The 19,754-nt window shown below is 36.0% G+C and overlaps 1 protein-coding gene across 4 annotated transcripts; it reads right to left on the minus strand.

The window, feature by feature from the left end:
* Positions 1–315: 315 nt before the first annotated feature.
* Positions 316–17,739, minus strand: LOC107819049 (uncharacterized). 4 transcript variants are annotated; one of them, XR_001655608.2, is made up of 6 exons: positions 17,407–17,730; positions 17,242–17,291; positions 16,672–16,777; positions 16,515–16,573; positions 808–887; positions 316–632 (listed from the first exon to the last, which is right to left on the minus strand). XR_001655608.2 is itself a non-coding variant. In XM_016645129.2 (5 exons), the coding sequence occupies exons 1-5, from the start codon at positions 17,506–17,508 to the stop codon at positions 581–583; spliced, it is 369 nt and encodes a 122-aa protein (XP_016500615.1). In that variant the 5' UTR covers positions 17,509–17,723; the 3' UTR covers positions 316–580. The 4 variants fall into 4 exon arrangements, 3 of the variants coding, with proteins under 3 accessions (XP_016500615.1, XP_075094953.1, XP_075094952.1); XM_016645129.2 differs by lacking the exon at positions 808–887 and having other exon boundaries at positions 17,407–17,723; XM_075238852.1 differs by lacking the exons at positions 316–632; positions 808–887 and adding an exon at positions 2,085–2,108 and having other exon boundaries at positions 17,407–17,729.
* Between the last annotated feature and the right edge of the window lie 2,015 nt (positions 17,740–19,754).

Genomic DNA, 19,754 nt, shown 5'->3' on the forward strand with positions numbered 1-19,754 from the left:
TGTTTCGGTTGGGCAGCTCACTAACTTTTACATTGTGTTTGGCGTAATTGGTGATATGAGCAGCTTTTCTCACCGCATGCAGTTTCGGTCAGCTCAGGACTTTGGGTCTAATTCAACCCCAAAAGCTAGCTCACGAGAAGATGCGTCCACAAGAAAAGACATCCCAAGGCCATTTGCTCTACTGGCTGAAACTTTGTTCTTTTGCCACTTTCGAGCATTATTTGAAGAGTTTAAATTTGTGTACTGACATGTATTACGTTTTTCAAACCATCAGGTAATCTTGATAGCAGAGTTGGTATAGTAACAAGAAAAATAGAGTACAACTTGCTATAATCGGTTGAATTAAAAAGAAAAAATTAAGCATATTACTCGCACTGTCATGCACAGAAAGGGAATTGAAAAACAACGTAATTGTTCCCAACCCAAGGAAATGGAGAACAAAACCTTACTCTATCTGAAAGGAGTACTTCGTTAGTATAAATCAATGAGCATCCACACGACACACACCATACATACAGCATGAAGTTGTTAATGGAAAAAAGATGCAGGAATACACAGGCAATGCTAGCAGATTTGCCGTTTACCACTCGAAGGAACCTTTAATATCATCCAAGCTCTGCCCAAGGGAATGCCTGCCAAAAGAGAAAGAATAAGTACAAACTAGAGATTCAGAATGCATCCTAAAACCAAAGGGTAAACAAAGGTGAAAGGAGCTCATTTTATTAGCTTTGAAACAAATTCAATGAGAAGGTAAATGCCAGAATGAGAAAGGTTGCAGAAAGAAAGACTCAAAGTGAATTCCATTACCATGCTGTTTATATGAACAATATCCGGTATCAGGGGCGGATGCACCTTCAACGAAGCGGTATCACGCCGGGAAAATTTTACTAAAAAAAGTATTAATACTATGAGAAAACGGATAAGCAGAAAAAAAATAACACCACTTAACATATGTCTCTTGGCGTGTTGGTTATGTGCTTGACTTTGCTCTAAGAGGTTAGAGGTTCAAACCTCAACTAGCAACATTTTTTTTTAGAAATATTTGAGAGAGCCGTGGAATTGAACTCATGACCTTTTCTAACTTATGGGCTAAGGCTATTTGTTGTCTACAAATGCGATAACTAAAGTTATTTATTTTCGTTCTTTTAAAAATTTCGACACCACTTACAAAAATTTATGCATATGCCGCTGTTCAGACATCATATGTTCTAGATTTTGTTTCAACTGAAAAATAAACAAGAGGGGTAGGCAGTAGAAGAAAAAAGGTTTTAACAGAATTATTTCCAGTGGCTAGTTTCATCTGCTTGGTACCAGTTAAGACACAAGAGCGAGAGCGAGCACTCAGTAAAACCTCATGGTAAAATTACTATTATACAAGCTTTAAATCTGCCCAACAGACAGTATTCTGAGAAGAAATGTGAAAACCTAGTAAGACTGTTGTAACTAGTAATTAAGAGGGAAGTAAAATTTAGTACTACTGAACTGATTGCAACATTTTCAAGTGGAAATCTATCTGAAAGTTTTGCATCAGCTTAACTGAGATATGAGATCAACTCCACATAAAACACTTTAGTTGATCATAGCATCACCATTTTGATGAGGCGTTCATGGGGAAAACAGAAAGCTTCAGTGGATATATCAGCTATTTATTCAGAAAGGCATTGGGTCCTTGATTAACAAGATGTTTTCAAGAGCTTCTAAAAGCTTTTCATGCTGGTTCACTCAATTGCGGTAAGGTAGGTTTGCTGGTGCATGTAGGAACCAAGCTAAAAACATAAACATGATTGATGGGCACAAGTCAGCAATATCTCAATCTGAGAGTGAGTTATAAGGAAAACACACGCACGATCACACACATATAAATAATTTAACAAGCAAGGTTTGATGCTTTTATGAAAATGGTGGAAATTGCAAAACAGTTTAAACAATCTAAACCGCCAACCCCACCCTAAAGTAGATTCTTATAAGAGATTAACACCTACGTATCTAAATTCAGATGGTGAAACCATTATAAATGTAAAGATAATTACCATGGTCTGAAAAATTATCCTCTAATCCATATTTAAGCTTGAATGCAGATTGTTACCAATCTTTGGGATGTCTAAATCCTAATTGATCAGTCAACAAAAATAAAATATTTCAAAAATTACTCAAAGTAATCCACTTTCTGCATAAATTATCCAAAAGAAGCAAAGCATTGATCAGAAAAAAGAATTTTAATCTCACTCAATAAATTTATAGGAGCCTCTGGCGCAATCCCCTAGGTACAAAATATTTCTGTTTTCACGGAAATTTTATCATCTTAAGCCTGAGGATCATTGCTTACTTTGTACTCCTATATATGTTTGTTAACAAGTTGATAGCAACCAATTGTAACTTAATCTACTTAAGTTATTCAGCTCTCTGAAAGGTTATATAGTGATGTACTTTCAAGGTATTGTACCTCTCAAGCACAAAGAAGAGAGAAAAACAAAAGCACCTCGCTAAAGTTTTTCATAAAACTAGCGAAAGCGTTCTTCAAACTCACGTGAGAAGAATGTAAGATGAAAAGAACCTTACCCACTCGTTCTTCAATCCCGCAAGATTGCAAGAAGCGTTTGAATAAAGGAAGAACATTGAAATAAAAAGTAAATCACGTTTTTGAAGCAAGAGCTTAGAAAAACTAATCATCAATGGTTATTTTCAGCATATTGAACCCTTTAAATAGACCTTACAATGAGTAAAATTGATAAGGTTAAGAAAAACTAATCCTAATTAAACTAGAATAAGAATAAGGCTAAGAAAGCATATCCTAATTAAAATAGGAAAAAGATTTCTACTAAGAATGGGCTACCAACTAATAATCCTAGCTTGACTACAACTATAAATATAATCCTACTAAAACAAGAATTAAGAAATCCTAATCTTTAAGGAAAAAAATCCTAATCTTGAATGGATTCTTGGACCTCTTCAATTTCTTGAGATTCTTGGGCCTCAATTGGACTAAGGCTAATTAGTGTATGCATTTTAAAATCGTGGCCCAATTCTTCAAATCCATTGGCACCTTCAAGAGCCCAATAAGCCTCCATTGTTGTAGAAAACATGGCCTCCATATGTTCATCATTCTCTCATGGTTGAAAAGGACTCGTCCTCGAGTCATCGGAATAATAGGGAACAAGATCTGCTACATTGAAGATAGGTGATATTTCTGATAAATGGACCTTGGGCCTAACTCAACCCTGAAAGCTAGCTTGTGAGGTGAGAATTGCCCAAGACCATATAAGAAGACTAAGGACCTCAAATCCCACCGATGTGGGATAACTCAACACCCCCCTCACGCCCAAGCCTGCAAACTAGAGCGTGGACAACATAAATGAGGGCCTAACATCGGTAATAATAATTGGGATGAGCCTGGCTCTGATACCATGATAAATGGACTTTGGGCCTAACTCAACCCCAAAAGCTAGCTTGTGAGGTGAGGATTGCCCAAAACCATATAAGAAGACTAAGGACCTCAAATCTCACCTATGTGGAACAACTCAACAATTTCAAAGTCATTGGGAAGCTCCAAGCGATAAGCATTATCACCGATATTTTGCAGTACCTTAAAAGTTCCATTAGCTCGCTTCTGTAATTTCGAAAACTTGCGGTTGGGAAATCTCTCCTTGCTCAAATGAACCCAAACCAGGTCGCCTTCCTTGAACACCACATGTTTCCTACGTGTATTAGCCTTTTCTTTATATTTAGCATTTTGCTTCTCGATATGTGCCCGAACTTTCTCATGTAGTTTCTTGAGTTTCTTCACTCGATCAACATCTCCACTAAAAGAATGAGCAACTAGAAGAGGGGAAAGATCAAGTGGTCCAAGAGGATTCTTACCATAGACAACTTCGAATGGACTCTTTCCCGTAGTGCGGTTGGTTGACTTGTTGAAAGCAAATTCGAATGGACTCTTTCCCGTAGTGTGGTTGGTTGACTTGTTGAAAGCAAACTCAGCAGTAGGAAGTAACATTCCCACTCTTTGAGATTCTTCTTTATTAACCCACGGAGCAAAGCACCTAAACTTCGACCGACAACTTCGGCTTACCCATCAGTTTGGGGATGATGAGAAGTGCTAGGTGTTAGCTTAGTACCAAGTTTTGCCCATAAAGTCCTCCACATCTATGGCATCTCTTTCTAAAAATAGCTTCTGAAGTCATGGGCTTCCCTTCAACTTTCTGGACACTTGGTTTTGTTGTAGATGATTGTGGCTTTGTAGAGCTCAAACTAGCACTCCCATGGTTGAAAGTGTTCAACTTTTTTATGGTTGTTAATAGTTAATGAAAATGTGGCTTCGGCTTCCTTCTGTTGTCTCTACGACCTTGGCTAGTTTGACAACATCTCCAAAGGTCCAATAGGGCTGCAATCGTATCACACTCGTAATAGGCTAATTTAATCCAACCAAATATCGAGCAATTAGGCAGGTTTGTTTTTCTTTATCACTCTTGAGCCTAAGATATTCAAATTCTCTTGTGTACTCATCCACGGATAAAGTTCCTTGTCTAAAAGAATGAAACTTCAAGTAAGAATCTTCTTCATATGTATCTTGCAAGAACTGTTTGCGCAATTCACATTTCATTCTCTCCCAAGTGCGAATTCGTGTTTTTCCTTCAATCCCTCGCTCTCTTTTGAGGTTTTCCCACCATAGCAATGCATAACCTCTAAGCTTTATAGCAACAAGCTTGACCTTCTTCTCATTAGAATATTCTTTATCATCAAAAACACTCAATAGTTATAAGCCAATCAATGAATTCATCGCCTTGAGATATGCCATCATACTCCGGAATTTCAAGCTTATATCATCACGTCGATACCTCTCTCTTGATTATTATTGTGTGGCCTTCTCTGAAATCTCCTTCTATCATGTTGATACTTAACTTCATCAGAGTCAAACTCCTCACTACCTTGATTATTAGAGTATTCCGAATCTGAGTTTTTATCATAGTAAGCATGGCCTCGGTATTCTCATGCCTTGGTCAGTTATAGCTTCTTCTGCTTGCTCAATATGTCCTATTCTACGCGGTTGAATTGGTGGATCTCGGGGTGGAAGACGTCGCGGTAGCACTGGTATGTTGTGTCTTGGTGGCGATGGAGGTTGTAGGCGTTGTGGCAGATTTGGTGGCTGATTTTGAATCGCCAAACCTTCAACCAATCCAGTCAGATTCTGCATTGATTTCCTTAAGTCATCTAGTTGCGCACTTTAAAGCCATCTAACTGCACTTTAATTTCTTCATTGTCTCGTTCAAGGTCTATAGTTCTTAATCTTTCAATCTAAGTTGTTCATCAAGTGAAGAGGATCCCGAGCTTGTTATTTTCTTGTCTAGCAACATGATGAACAAGATAGCAATTCATAATTCAGACTTGGAACCTGTGTCCTAATACCAAATTGATGTACTTTCAAGGTTTTGCACCCCTCAAGCACAAAGAAGAGAAAAAAACAAAAGCACATCGCTAAAGTTTTTCACAAAACTACCGAAAGCGTTCTTCAAACTCACGTGAGAAAAATGTAAGATGAAAAGAACCTTACCCACTCGTTCTTCAATCTCGCAAGATTGCAAGAAGCGTTGCATAAAGGGAGAAGGGTGAAATAAAACGTAAATCGCGTTTTTGAAGCAAGAGCTTAGAAAAACTAATCACCAATGTTTATTTTCAGTATATTGAGCCCTTTAAATAGACCTTACAATGAGTAAAATTGATAAGGTTAAGGAAAACTAATCCTAATTAAACCAGAATAAGAATAAGGCTAAGAAAGCATATCCTAACTAAAATAGGAAAAAGAATTTTACTAGGAATGGGCTACCAACAAATAATCCTAGTTTGACTAGAAGTATAAATATAATCCTACTAAAACAAGAATTAAGGCATCCTAACCTTTAAGGGAAAAAAATCTTAATCTTGAATAGATTTTTGGGCCTTAATTGGACTAAGGCTAATTAGTGTAAGCATTTTAAAATCGTGGCTCAATTCTCCAAATCCATTGGCACTTTCAAGCCCAATAAGCCTCCATTGTTGTAGAAAACATGGTCTCCATATGTTCATCATATAACAACATTAACATAACATAAAAATAACATTATTGTCAGCTTTTACTGTAATAACCCGAAACATTTTGATATACTTATGAATTGTGAGATTGAAGAATTAATCATTTTTTTATATAGTTTATGGGACCTAAGCTAGTAAAAGAGAACTTATTATAATAAATAAGATGGTATATTAAATAAATGACTAGGGGGCTAACTACAGACTATAAATTGAGAAATAGAAGTGACTTTGGTTATTATTTAAAAGGTTAATAACTGGGCCAAGCCCACCTTCTTAATATCCTATTGCTAGATATTTCTTAGGAGTTAGGTATACTATGGCTTATATTTTATAGGGAAAAGAAAAAAAATAGCAATAAGATAAACTAAAAGTGGATTTTTCGGAAGTTGGTGGCTGCGTAAAGGAGTTTGCACCGTAGACATTCGGCTTCAGGTATTAAAGTTTCATTCAATACATATTTGCTGCAATCGCTTTGCCCAAGAAGAATAAGATAGGCACTAAGTAACCAATTATGTTGTAACGATTAGAAAGTAAAATAGTAGCAGCACAACAATTATCCAATGATTAGTTAGTTAATGGTTAGACAAAAACATATAGAATTCTAAGAAAGAAATAATCTGGACGGAAAGAAAGTATTTGCTTATACAATTCGGTCTCTTCTATTTTTAATTTAGGATACATAATGATTACTCATTGATCATACTATATTATAAGCGGGAACATCTCAAGTGAAAAGTTAAAATATTAAAATATCCTTATAAAGATAAATAACACTATTGCCCGCCCTTCTATTAAACAATATTGTAAATATTTTAGGACAAGAATGTAAACACAAAATTATACTCCCTCCGTTTCAATTTATGTGAACTCAATTGACTGGGCACGACGTTTAAGAAAAGAGAGAAGACTTTTGAGCTTGTGGTGTAAAATGAGGCACATATATTTTGTATGGCTATAAATCATTGAATAAAGGTAAATTGTTTCCAAATAAGGCAAGGAGTTTCTTTTTGGCACGGACTAAAAAGGAAATAGGTTCACATAAATTGAAACGGAGGGAGTAATAAATAATATCTTAAAATCTACTATTAAATATTAACAGAATTAATTATCCCATATTGAATGTATCTAAAGACTATTCGTTTATCTAAAATTAACCTTTTGCAGTTTCAGAATTCTAAGTTTGGCATTTCAAATTTCTAGAAGATTTTAGATGTCTTATAGTACATCAATTTTAATAAGGAGACATATATTCAACAAATTAAAAACATTTTTTAAAGACAACATGTGAAATTACTGTAGATTCAAAGATATTGTCGAAACATTAGAACAACTTTTTTGCCTTTAAAATTCAAATGACTATTCTGCATTTAAGTACAAAAATATAATTTCAAATGTTTGATGTTGGATTTCAAAAACTAACTTGGAGTGGTAGGAAATTTTTTAGTTCATTCAACATTAATTGTACGTTTAATATGGCAATTAGTAGTTTCACCTTTATTACAATAATCTACGGGGGGCCTGAAGGGCTAGAAGTTACCTTTGGAAAAGAAAGAGACCAAAAGCCAAAGTATTGTTTGGATCAATTTTTGTGACTTTATAATCTCATTTCATGATAGTTCATTCGTTCCCATGAGTTTTGAATGGTATTCAGAGCCATGGTTCGTTTCATGAAGGCAACATTAGGAGCACGAGCTTAACAAAAGGTAATGAAATCTCTTTGGATACAGAATGTAGCTTTTGGTTCTTGTACATTTTGGAATCATGATAATGAAAAAAAGATAATTCAATACTTATGTTTGATGTTTGTTGGACTTCCAATGGGTTATTGTTTTTCGATAAAATCATAAAAATATTCATGTGATGAGATCTCATGTATTCAATTTGTGTAATAGCAAAGTTACAGAATGTAGCTTTTGGTTCTTGTACATTTTGGAAGCATGATAATGAAAAAAAGATAATTCAATACTTATGTTTGATGTTTGTTGGACTTCCAATGGGTTATTGTTTTTCGATAAAATCATAAAAATATTCATATGATGAGATCTCATGTATTCAATAGCTTATAGCTTTTGTTTGGTTTTTCACAAAATAGCAACATTTGATGTATTGTTGTTTCACATAATATCTTCGTCATTTCCTCTTACTTTTATGATATTACCAAATTATTGAATTGTTTGTTATTTATTTTCATTTTTTACTTTAATTACCATATCAAGATATTGTTCTCTGAGTTAATTATCATTTCTTTAATAAATTAATTAATTTGCTAATATGTGACAGTCACTTTCTTAATAATCAAAATTATTTTGCACAAAAAAACCAAATAAATCCTTAACAACAAGAATGTTAAGTTATTAAATTTACACAAATTTCATATCCATTTTTTTGGATTTTCTGGAAAAGATATGGTCATGTTTCTTTTTTTCTTTTCTTTTAGGATGTTACATATATTTCAATCTTTGCCTTTTCTAATTATTTTCTCAAAGAAGAATATAGGTCATATATTTGGAGTGAGGAATTATTGTAAACAATGTCAAGAGGAATCAACAGTTTGTGCTATTGGCTTCTAAAGAAAATACATAACTCAGACTATAAGAATTTAAGGGAATCTGCCGGTCATCAAAAAAAACAATTGTGATTGAGTTAGCTAAATAGGATCAATATTCATTATTTGTAAAAACTTTCACTTTTCATTTAACGACTTCAATTTTACAATTGAAAATATTTTTGATAACATTTTATGCAACATTAAATTTTGGTACTCGTGGATATGAGATACACGCGCGATGCGCGTGTCGAGAAACTAGTTGGGTAATAATAAGGAGACCATATAATTTTATAACAATGATTGAATATAAAATTGTATAATAAAATAAGTAGTGAATTGCATGAGAAATTACTGTTTCTAAACTGTTGGGTATATATCCGAAGCTACTATTTTGACAATCCTCCACGGCTGAAAGTGTAGTGTCTGATATTTATTTGGGTACATATATTTTTATTAATTAGACAGAGGGTTGACTTTGATTTTGACTTGTCCTAAAATTATGAAAATTATTCACCTAAACTAGTTAGGACGTGCTATTCAATATTTTGGATAGATTGAGGCCATTGGAGGCCGATTGATTGGTGTTCTAGATGTTGCAAAGCTGGGGAACGTCCCGTTAGCAAGGTAAGTAAGACTTTAAGCTTTGATGCTTGCTTTTCAAACCTATTTTGAAAGTATGTTTTGTCTGTCTGGTTCATGTGTTGGGACGAACGTGTGCTTGGCAGAATCAGTGGTCTTTGACTAGCAGCAAATATATATTATTTTGTGAAAAAGGTGAAATTATTTAATACTTAAGTGATTTGTGGTATGGCGTAGCCTCGTGCTATGGTGTTGGTGCGTTAGAAATTATTTATTCGCTGCCGTAATATATTTGGGGCATTGTGTATGCTGTCGTGTACTCGTTGGGGGTGATTGGTTAATCTCCTTCACTCCGTTATGACCAATTCTTAGTATAGATTGTGTTGGATATAGTGTTGTTGAATAATTGTTTGGATCTTATGGAGTCATTATATGGTGAAAGAATTTCTGTGCATATTATTTTTGTGCTCGTTGTGTGTTTGTATTTTCTAATACTTGTTCCAGGAGTATTTAAAGTGGCGGGTCGAGGATCTTACTGGGTTATATTTATGTATAACTCACTCCTTACATGCATGTCCATGCAGATACTATTGCTGAGGACGGGACTAGTGGATGAAGAGTACGTGAGCGGATTCTATTGCTGAGGTGAGCCGTCACATTGTTCGTGGAGGCCATTTTTCAGCTTTGCCTATTTTCATGACTTTTTTTCCTTATCTTTTGGGGTTTACGCGTCCGGCAATCAAACTCATATAACTCTATTAGATGTTCCATGGTCTTAGTATGGAATTTGGGTTAGAAATTTATTACTTAAGTGTTCATTAAATTTTATAAATAGATTATAATTTTAGTTGGATAATTATTTCTTATTTAGATTTTTTTTTGCATTTGGATTTGTATGTGTTTCTCTCAATGCTTATATAAAAGGTTAAAAGTACATGAATTGGTTCGCCTGGCCGGTGGTGTTAGCTGGGTGTAAGTCACGTCTAGGGGATAGTTTGGGACGTGACAAAGTTGGTATCAGAACTTAGGCTTTAAGTCCCGGATCATAGAGCAGTGTTTAGTAGAGTCTTGTTCATGCGTATGTAGGCGTCCATACTTTTGATTTTGAGGCTAATAAACATTTAGGATGTTTTCCCTTCTTTCATTCCTTAATCGTGCGTTGAGATGACTCGAGATTGACTTTGAAATATTTCTTTCGCAGATGGCTAGGAAAAGCGCATCCTCCTCTGTTGGTCGATCAAATGCATCTGCTGGTACTTATTTTATTATACAATTTACATACATTCATTATTATACAATTATATGGTCTCCTTATTATTACCCAATCATTGGGTAATTACTAATTATTAAGTATCCTAAATTAAAAATAGAAGAGACCGAATTGTATAAGCAAAAACTTTCTTTCCATCCAGATTGTTTCTTCTTAGAATTCTATATATTTTTGTCTAACCATTAACTAACTAATCATTGCATAATTGTTGTGCTACTACTATTTTACTTTCTAATCGTTACAATATAATTGGTTACTTAATATAAATCTTATTCTTCTTGTGCAAAGAGATTGCAGCAAATATGTATTGAATGGAACTTTAAAACGTGAAGCCGAATGTCTATGGTGCCAACTCCTTTACGCAGCCACCAACTTCCGAGAAATCCTCTTTCAGTTGATCTTATTGCTATTATTTTTCTTTTCCCTATAAAATATAAGCTCTAGTATACCTAACTCCTACGAAAAATCTAACAATAGGATATTAAGAAGGGTGGGTTTGACCTAGTTATTAACCTTTTAAATAATAACCAAAGTCACTTACTTCTAATTCTCAGTTTATAATGCGTAGTTAGCCCCCTAGTCATTTATTTAATATACTATCTTATATATTATAGTAATTTCTCTTCTGCTAGCTTAGGCCCATTAACTATATTAAAAAAAGATCAATTCTTCAATCCCACAATTAATAAATATATCAAAATATTTCGGGTTATTACCTTCTCCCGCACTAAAAAGAATATTCGTCCTCAAATGTTAAGCGAGCTATCCCCTAGAAAGAGAGGTGTGAATACTTCGTCGTTACACTCGTCTATCTTCATATTTACACTACATACGCCTCTTGTAACTCTTTTGGAAACTTAGTAACAACTACAATTATCCCAAGAGTCAGAATCTCTACTCTAGTGTCTTAAATCATAATTAGATACGCTTATATTCATCTTATGTAGAACCTTCGTATAAGGAACTTACTCGCCTATGGCAATCGTGAATACCCTTCCATGTTATTCTAAGACCATAAGAAACAACAAATCTAATATCCTTTACCTGATAATTATGCATCAAATCGCACGACACCAATCATCCATGCACATAATAACATTAAAGTCGGACATCGGCAACACTAGTAGAGCGACTACGGTGACCCTTCCTTGAACAAATAGTACACCATCTCTATATACTCTATCCACAAATATAGTATCCTCACTAGGATCGTCACCACATTAAGAGACTCGACTTCCCGTTCTAAATTTAAAGCTAAAGATAAGGACACATACGAATATCATATGGACAGTAATAATACCTGTGACTACCACATTAGATGCCTCAGCGTCCTGTCTGTTCATTGCAAAGAATCTCGGCGGTCCACCCACCCCCTGAGCACCTTGTCTATTATGTCCACGGGCACCCTATGGAGCGGCTCTAGCTGATTAAGTCTAAGAAACTATAACAGTTCCTTATGGCTGTATAGTAGCCACACTAGTATTAGAATTACCCTTCGGATAATATTTAGCGATAAGCCTTATTTCACCACAAGTAAAATAAGCAGCAATACAAAAGCAACGACCATTGTGGTTCCTAACCACATGTATAACAGCTTGGAAACAGTCCGAACTGAAACAAACCGTTATCATTCTCCTGCGTCTGTTGCTGACCTTGTCTCACCGGAAACGTACTCCCAAAGGACTATAGCACAGACTCTGATTGAGTAAGCCTAAATTGCCCACGATTATAACCACTCTTGGCCCCAGATGGAGCACCACTAAACTCGTACTACAGGCCTTTTTTTTTCTCGCTCGACCCTATCCCTCTTCTGTTAGGACTCATAACGGAGAGCAGTGTCAACTACCTCTCAATATGTGTCACCTCGCACATCCCTAACCACATGACCACGATAACAATGCTCAAGTCCATCCACAAACTATCTCACCTTCTCGTGCTCATCTGCAACCAAAAAGTGTGTGTACGTCGCTAACTCAGTAAACTGTAACTGTCATAGTGCCCTGACGCAGTTTCTCAAACTGACATCTCATGTCGTCTCGTTTGCTTAGTGGAACAAACATATCCATAAACATGGCTGAAAAATCTGATCAAGTGATTGGTGGTAACCCTGCCTGTCTACCTCTCTGAATCGAAGTCCACCATAATTCAGCATTCCCTGAAAATAGAAAAAATTGCAAACTCTACTCCACGAATCTCCTTCAGTCCCAATATAGTCAATATTTTTTCACAACGCTGAATGAACTTTTAAGGCTCAATAAAAGTTGGGGTAGCATCAAACTCTGGTGGCTTAAGATTCATGAAATTCTTTAGATCCTTGGACTGCCCTATAGCTGCAACTGGCTGAACAACCTATTGAGGGACCATCTCAAGTGCCTGAGGAGCTGCAACATTCAGATGAACTTGTATTTGTGTCTGTGAAGCAGTTTGAAAAACTGGAGGTCCACCATGAGGAGGAACTAATGCCTCTAGCATATTCAACAACCTCGCTACTGCATTTGCAGGTAGGGTAACAGTAGGCACAACAACTGGCATTGGTGGAGGTGGAGCGTCTGGAACCACCTGTTCTTGCACTTGCTCTAGCATAGCAGCTTGGGCTTGACCCATGTTCATAACTTCAGGCTGAGGAGCGCCCTGTGTCCTGGTTTGAAATCTAGTCTAGTGAACCCTAGTTTGACCACTACCATAGGTAGTATCAAATTGCACGAGAAATTAATGTTTCGAAACTTTTAGGTATATATCTGAAGCTACTATTTTGACAATTCTCCAAGGCTGAAAGTGACGTGTCGGATATTTATTGTGGTACATATATTTTCATTAATTAGACCGAGGGCTGACTTTGATTTTTGACTTGTCCTAAAATTATGAAAATTATTCTCCTAAACTAATTAGTACATGCTATTCAATATTTTGGATAGATTGAGGCCATTAGAGGCTATTTGATTGGTGTTCTAGACGTTGCAAGGTTGGGAACGTCTCGTTAGCGAGGTAAGTAAGACTTTAAACTTTTGATGCTTGCTTTTCAAACCCGTTTTGAAAGTATGTTTTGTTTGTCTGGTTCAAGTTTTGGGACGAGCGTGTGCTTGGCAGAATCGATGGTTTTTGACCAGCAACATATATATATTATTTGTGAAAAAGCTAAAATTATTTAATAAGTGATTTGTGGTATGGTGTAGCCTCGTGCTATGGCGTTGGGGCGTTAGAAATTATTTCTTCGTTGTCGTAATATATTTAGGGCATTTTGCATGCCACTGTGGTAGATTTGGGGAATTGTGTATGATGCCGTGGACTCGTTGGGGTGTTTGGTTAATCTTTTTCGCTGCCGTTTATGACAAGTCCTTAGTATAGATTGTATTGAGATATATAGTGTTGTTGTTGAATAATGGTTTGGACTTTATGGAGTAATTATATGATGAAAGAATTTATGTGCATATTATTTCTGTGTTCGTTGTGTGTTTGTATTTTCTAACACTTGTTCCAGGAGTATTTTAAAGTGGCGGGTCGAGGATCTTACTGGGTTATATTTACGTATAACTCACTCCTTATATGCATGTCCATGCAGATACTATTGCTGAGGACGAGACTAGTGGCTGAAGAGTGCGTGAGCAGATTCTATGCTGAGGTGAGCCGTCACATTGTTCGTGGAGGCCATTTTTCAGCTTTACCTATTTCATGTCTTTTTTTTCCTTATCTTTTGGGGTTTACATGTCCGACAATCAAACTCATATAACTCTATTAGATGCTCCATGGTCTTAGTATGGAATTTGGGGTAGAGATTTATTACTTGAGTGTTCATTAAATTTTATAAATAGATTATAATTTTAGTTGGATAATTATTTCGTATTTAGAATTATTTTTTTGGTTTGGACTTGTGCGTGTTTCTCTCAATGCTTATATAAAAGGTTAAAAGTACATGAATTAGTTTGCCTGGCGGGTGGTGTTAGCTGGGTGCCAGTCACGTCTAGGGGATAGTTTGAGACGTGACAAAGTTGGTATCAGAGCTTAGACTTTAAGTCTCGGGTCATGGAGCAGTATTTAGTAGAGTCTTGTTCATGGGTATGTAGGCGCCTATACTTATGATTTTGAGGCTACTAAACATTTAGGATGTTTTCCCCTCTTTCATTCCTTAATCGTGCGTTGAGATGACTCGAGATTGACTTTTAAATATTTCTTTCGCAGATGGCTAGGAAACGCGCATCCTCCTCTATTAGTCGATCAAATGCATTTGCTGGAAGTGATACTACCCGCGGTAGTGGTCAAACTAGGATTCACCAGACTAGATTTCAAACCAGGACACAGAGCGCTCCTCAGTCTGAAGTTGTGAACATGGGTCAAGCCCAAGCTGTTATGCCAAGCAAGTGCAAGAATAGGTGGTTCCAGACGCTCCACCACCACCAGTGCCAGTTGTTGTGCCTACTGTTACCCTACCTGCAGACGTAGTGCGAGGTTGTTGAATGTGCTAGAGGCATTAGTGCCTACATAGGGTGGACTTCCAGTTTCTCAAACTGCTTCACAGACACAAATACAAGTTCATCTGAATGTTGCAGCTCCTCAGGCACCAAAGATGGTCCCTCAACAGGTTGTTCAGCAAGTTGCGGCTATAGGACAGTCCAAGGATCTTGAGCCACCGGAGTTTGATGCTACCCCGACTTCTATTGAGCCTCAAAAGTTCATTCGGCGTTGTGAAAAGATATTGACTACATTGGGATTAAAGGAGACTCGTGAAGTAGAGTGTGCCACTTTTCTATTTTCAGGGAATGCTGAGTCACGGTGGACTTCGATTCAGAGAGGTAGACAAGCAAGGTTACCACCATTTACTTGATCAGAGTTTTCAGCCATGTTTATGGATATGTTTGTTCCACTAAGCAAACGAGACGACATGAGATGTCAGTTTGAGAAACTGCGTCAGGGCACTATGACAGTTACAGAGTATGAGGCTAAATTTACTGAGTTAGCCACGTATGCACACTTTTTGGTTGCAGATGAGCACGATAAGGTGAGCCGGTTTGTGGATGGACTTGAACATTGTTATCATGGTCTTAGGGATGTGCGAGGTGGCACATATTCAAAGGTAGTTGACATTGTTCTCCGTTATGAGTCCTATCAGAAAAGGGACAGGGTCCAACGAGAAAACAAAAAGGCTCGTAGTATAGGCGAGTTTAGTGGTGCTCCATCTGGGGACAAGAGTGGTTATAATCATGGGCAATTTAGGCTTACTCAATTAGAGTCTGAGCTACAGTCCTCTGGGAGTACGTTTCCGGTAAGACAAGATCAACAACACACGCAGGAGAAGGATAACAGTTTGTTTCAATTCGGACAGTATCCGAGATGTTATACATGTGGTAGGAACCACAGTGGTCGTTGCTTTGGTATTGTGGGTGCTTGTTTTACTTGTGGTGAAAAAGGACATATGGCTAAATATTGTCCGAAGGGTAATTCTAGTACTAGTCAGGCTACAATACAGCCACAACGAACTGTTATAGTTACATAGACTCGGACTCAATCAGCTAAATGAAATTGCAACTGAACCAAATTACTGGAAACGTGGTACAGAAATATACTGACCAACAATAAGCCCCAACACATTTCCCAATGCCAACTCTTAACCAGTAACCATGTATCCTAAAAGGTTCTCAGCAATTAGAACTGTTATCAATCTTCATCATTCAATTTCTGCCATTTGCAGAGGTGGCCACCCTCAAAACTCATGTTGACCATGGATATCTATACATAAATAGAAGTCCTAGTTGTGATTATATCCTCCTCGACAAGCATATAAAGTTATTGTAACAACATTGCCACCTTTAACCTTTAAATAACCTTGGTGCACTAGGCAGTGGACAATTCTGCAGATTCCATCACCAAATATGACAACCAGAAAAGAGAGATAGAAGGCGGAACTGCGGAAGGTAACAACACAAGAGGAAAGAGTTGCATACACAAAATATCAAGGAGTTCTACTTTCTTTAACAACTCATAACTCTCAGATCAAACCATCAAATCAACAAAGACAAAAGCAACCGTATATTTCATAAGATATAAGTATAGGCTTCTTACTTGTGCATGCAGTACTTGTATTCTTGACTCCTTACAGTATCCTTTTCCCCTTCCTCCAACTAATTCAAAATACACCAATACACATATTCAGCATTATGAACATAGAGATACACATCTAAACAAGCCGGGAGAAGCATTACAAGTAAATTATTCTTACAGGATCACTCCGATAAACGCGCTCATAACAAACTGGTGACAAGCATTCTAGAGCACAATTCTCCTTGTCTACTGTTGTAGCCTTGCACTTCTGACCCCACAACCCACTATTTTCAAGACAAAAATAAATACAAAAAATGAGCCAAAAAATTCAACAACTCCTTCCATAAAGAAAATCATTTTTCTGGGTCCACCCCAATTACAAATAAGTTTTAAACCTTTTGGGTCTTAAACCCAATACACAAAATTTAACATATTTGTTGGTCATCCCTCTTTCAGGACTAAACTTTTAGTAGTAAGAATTAGCAATAAGTTCAACAGTTTCTTTCATTAAGAAAAAATCTATTTCTAGGTCCAATACCAATTAACAAAAAACTTTTATATTTGTTTGGGCCTTGAAACCCAGAACACAAATTCATCATATTTCGAGCCACAAGCTGGCCCGACACCAACATCATATAAATATTTTTTTCCCTGGGTCAATTATAAATTAAGAAAAGTTTTAATCAGATAGGTCTTAAAACAACTAAGGAACATTTAATATATATTTGTGGGATAAATTTCAACGTACCTTTCAATATCTGCATAACATTGGAGTTTCTTCTCTCTGATCTCTCCATCCTGTATTTGTATTCAAGAACAGCCAAAAAATATTAAAATAATGATAAAGCAACATCAATAACAAGAAAAAGATTTACAAAACCCAATACCCAAAAAAAAAAAAAAAAAAACTTACAGAGATTGGGCGACGTTTAGCAAGAACTGCAGGAGAAGATAGTAAAAGTGCTGAAAAAATTAACAGTAGGATAAATTTTTGCTTATTGTCTATGTAAGCCATAGCCAATGTGAATAATTTGTCTTGCAAACTTGTCTTGTGATTTGTTTGTTTATTTGGTTACTGATTGCTCCACTACAGAATTGAGTTGGCATTAGAATTCGAAGTTTCTTGACAGATTGATTTTTTCCTTAATAAATATCAAATTGACCCAAATATTCTTGAGTAATGTCATTTTGTCCCTCCACATAATTGAAATCTTCAGACTCACCCCTTGGAGGAACTACTTTTTTTTTTTCGGAGAATTATAGTACCCATAAATAAAGAATTTAAAGAGTAGAAATTGGGGTTTTCTGTTGAAACTTAAGAGATAAATTTTGGGGCTTTGGACCTTGATTTGACGTCAGATTTTGATGTTTATCAGATATTTGGACTTGGGGAAGAATGGATTATCAAGATTTGGTCTCGATTTTGGATTTAGGATCTGCGAGTCCGAATTGACATTTTGAACTTTTTGGGATGAAGGTTGAAATAAATCCATCGCATATTCAAAAATAAAAATAAAACTAGACAAATAGGTGAATTTCATTGCATCGTATTCTACCTTTTATTCCATCGTTTCCTTTTTGTAATTTAGTTTAATGTGACACAATCATAAAGAGGAACAATCGAATATGTTAATTTCTTAGTGTACTTATTGTTGAGGAAACATGTAAGCTCAATTGGAGCCTTTTGTTTTTTTGAAATAGAAGAAAAGAAGAAGCCGTGTATTGAAAAAATATAGCGTGATAACGCATTTCTATGGATTTAATTCGAGGCCTTCCTAATTTTGGAGGTAAGTCTGCTACGTAGGTGGTAGTAAATAGAATGAGCTCTCTAGCTTAATTAAGACTTTGATTCTCAAGTAAAAAGACTTTAAAACAATGATGTTCCACTTAAGTCATTTTAGTGGAACAGTGTTATTTTGGTATATATGTCGTTATGTCATAGAGAATTCATTTGGATTGGAAATAGGAGAAGACCTGAAATTAAAAAAGAAATCAAGAAAATCGATTGAATCTTTAATTTTTTTGATTTATCACTTCGGTCCTTCAGTTTCAGTGGTTCGACTTTTTCGATTATCGAAAAATTGAAAAAATTTTAAAAATATTCTACATCTTATCCACTTTTTCATGTAAAGATAAAATGTGAACAAAAATATTCTTAAAATTCCGAAAAAATTCCAGCATAATATGTTGGAGTTCAAATTTTTATATATGAGATTCCAGCATAATATGTTGGAATTTCATAATGTGCTAGAGTTCCAACATAATATGCTAGAAGTTTATACGTAGGAGTTCCATAATCCAACATATTATGCTGGAACTTTCTGTGATTCAGCTAGGGTTTTTTTGTCTGAATTTTATCTTCGCATAAAATAATGACTATTTTTAATGACTTTGTAAATGATGACTATTTTTCGATTATCAGTCCAAAAACTGGCTAAGCCATGCTATTTTTACCTTTTTTTTAATTGCCGAATTACTGAAATTTTTGAAAAAATATATAGGCCTCTTCGCTATCGTTCTTCCTTCTAGGCTCCGATACTCCAGCCCAAAATTAAATACCCAGCCTAATTTCCCAAATCCGTTAGTTTTAGTTAGCCATCTTTCTTCCTTACCATGAAAGGATTCATGATACTATTCATAAAGGAGTAGAATAATTATTCCAACCATAGAAGTTACATATACCGGAGAGGAAAACAGTGACTCAAGAAGGATCTCAACATTAGGAGCTTTCCATTGGATATGATACCGCCTAGGTAAATATTACGGTGATGCATGTATAGGCACAAATGAGCAGATGTTATCCATTTGAATCAAAAGGTTCTTAATTGGGAAATTGATTGAATTAGGGTTTAGAATTAGAAAGTGAGTTGATCGATACGTTTAAGAGATGAAAATGAGAAAGGCGATGTGGCAGCTTATTACACTTCATGAGTACACGTGTTGTAATAGTTAGTTGTATTAGACGTCTAAGATTAGAAGTTAGCTTAATCAATAAAGGGCTCAGATCAGTCCTCGGCTGAGTTAGTTAGTGGGTTGTTAGTTAGTTAGAGGGCTGCTACATATTGGGCCTTATATTCGAAAGAGATGGGAAGAGATGGTTATGCAAATTCTGGTAATTCATTTCAAATCCCCCCCCCTCTCTCTATCTCTCTCTCTCTCTCTCTCTCTCTCTCTCTCTCTCTCTCTCTCTCTCTTCGTTATTCTCTTCTCTTCTCTCTCTTACCTTACTTCTTATTCTCTCAGATTATCCGCCATTAAAGC

Source organism: Nicotiana tabacum, chromosome 19 (genome assembly GCF_000715075.1).
Source record: "Nicotiana tabacum cultivar K326 chromosome 19, ASM71507v2, whole genome shotgun sequence".
NCBI classification, from domain to species: domain Eukaryota; kingdom Viridiplantae; phylum Streptophyta; class Magnoliopsida; order Solanales; family Solanaceae; genus Nicotiana; species Nicotiana tabacum.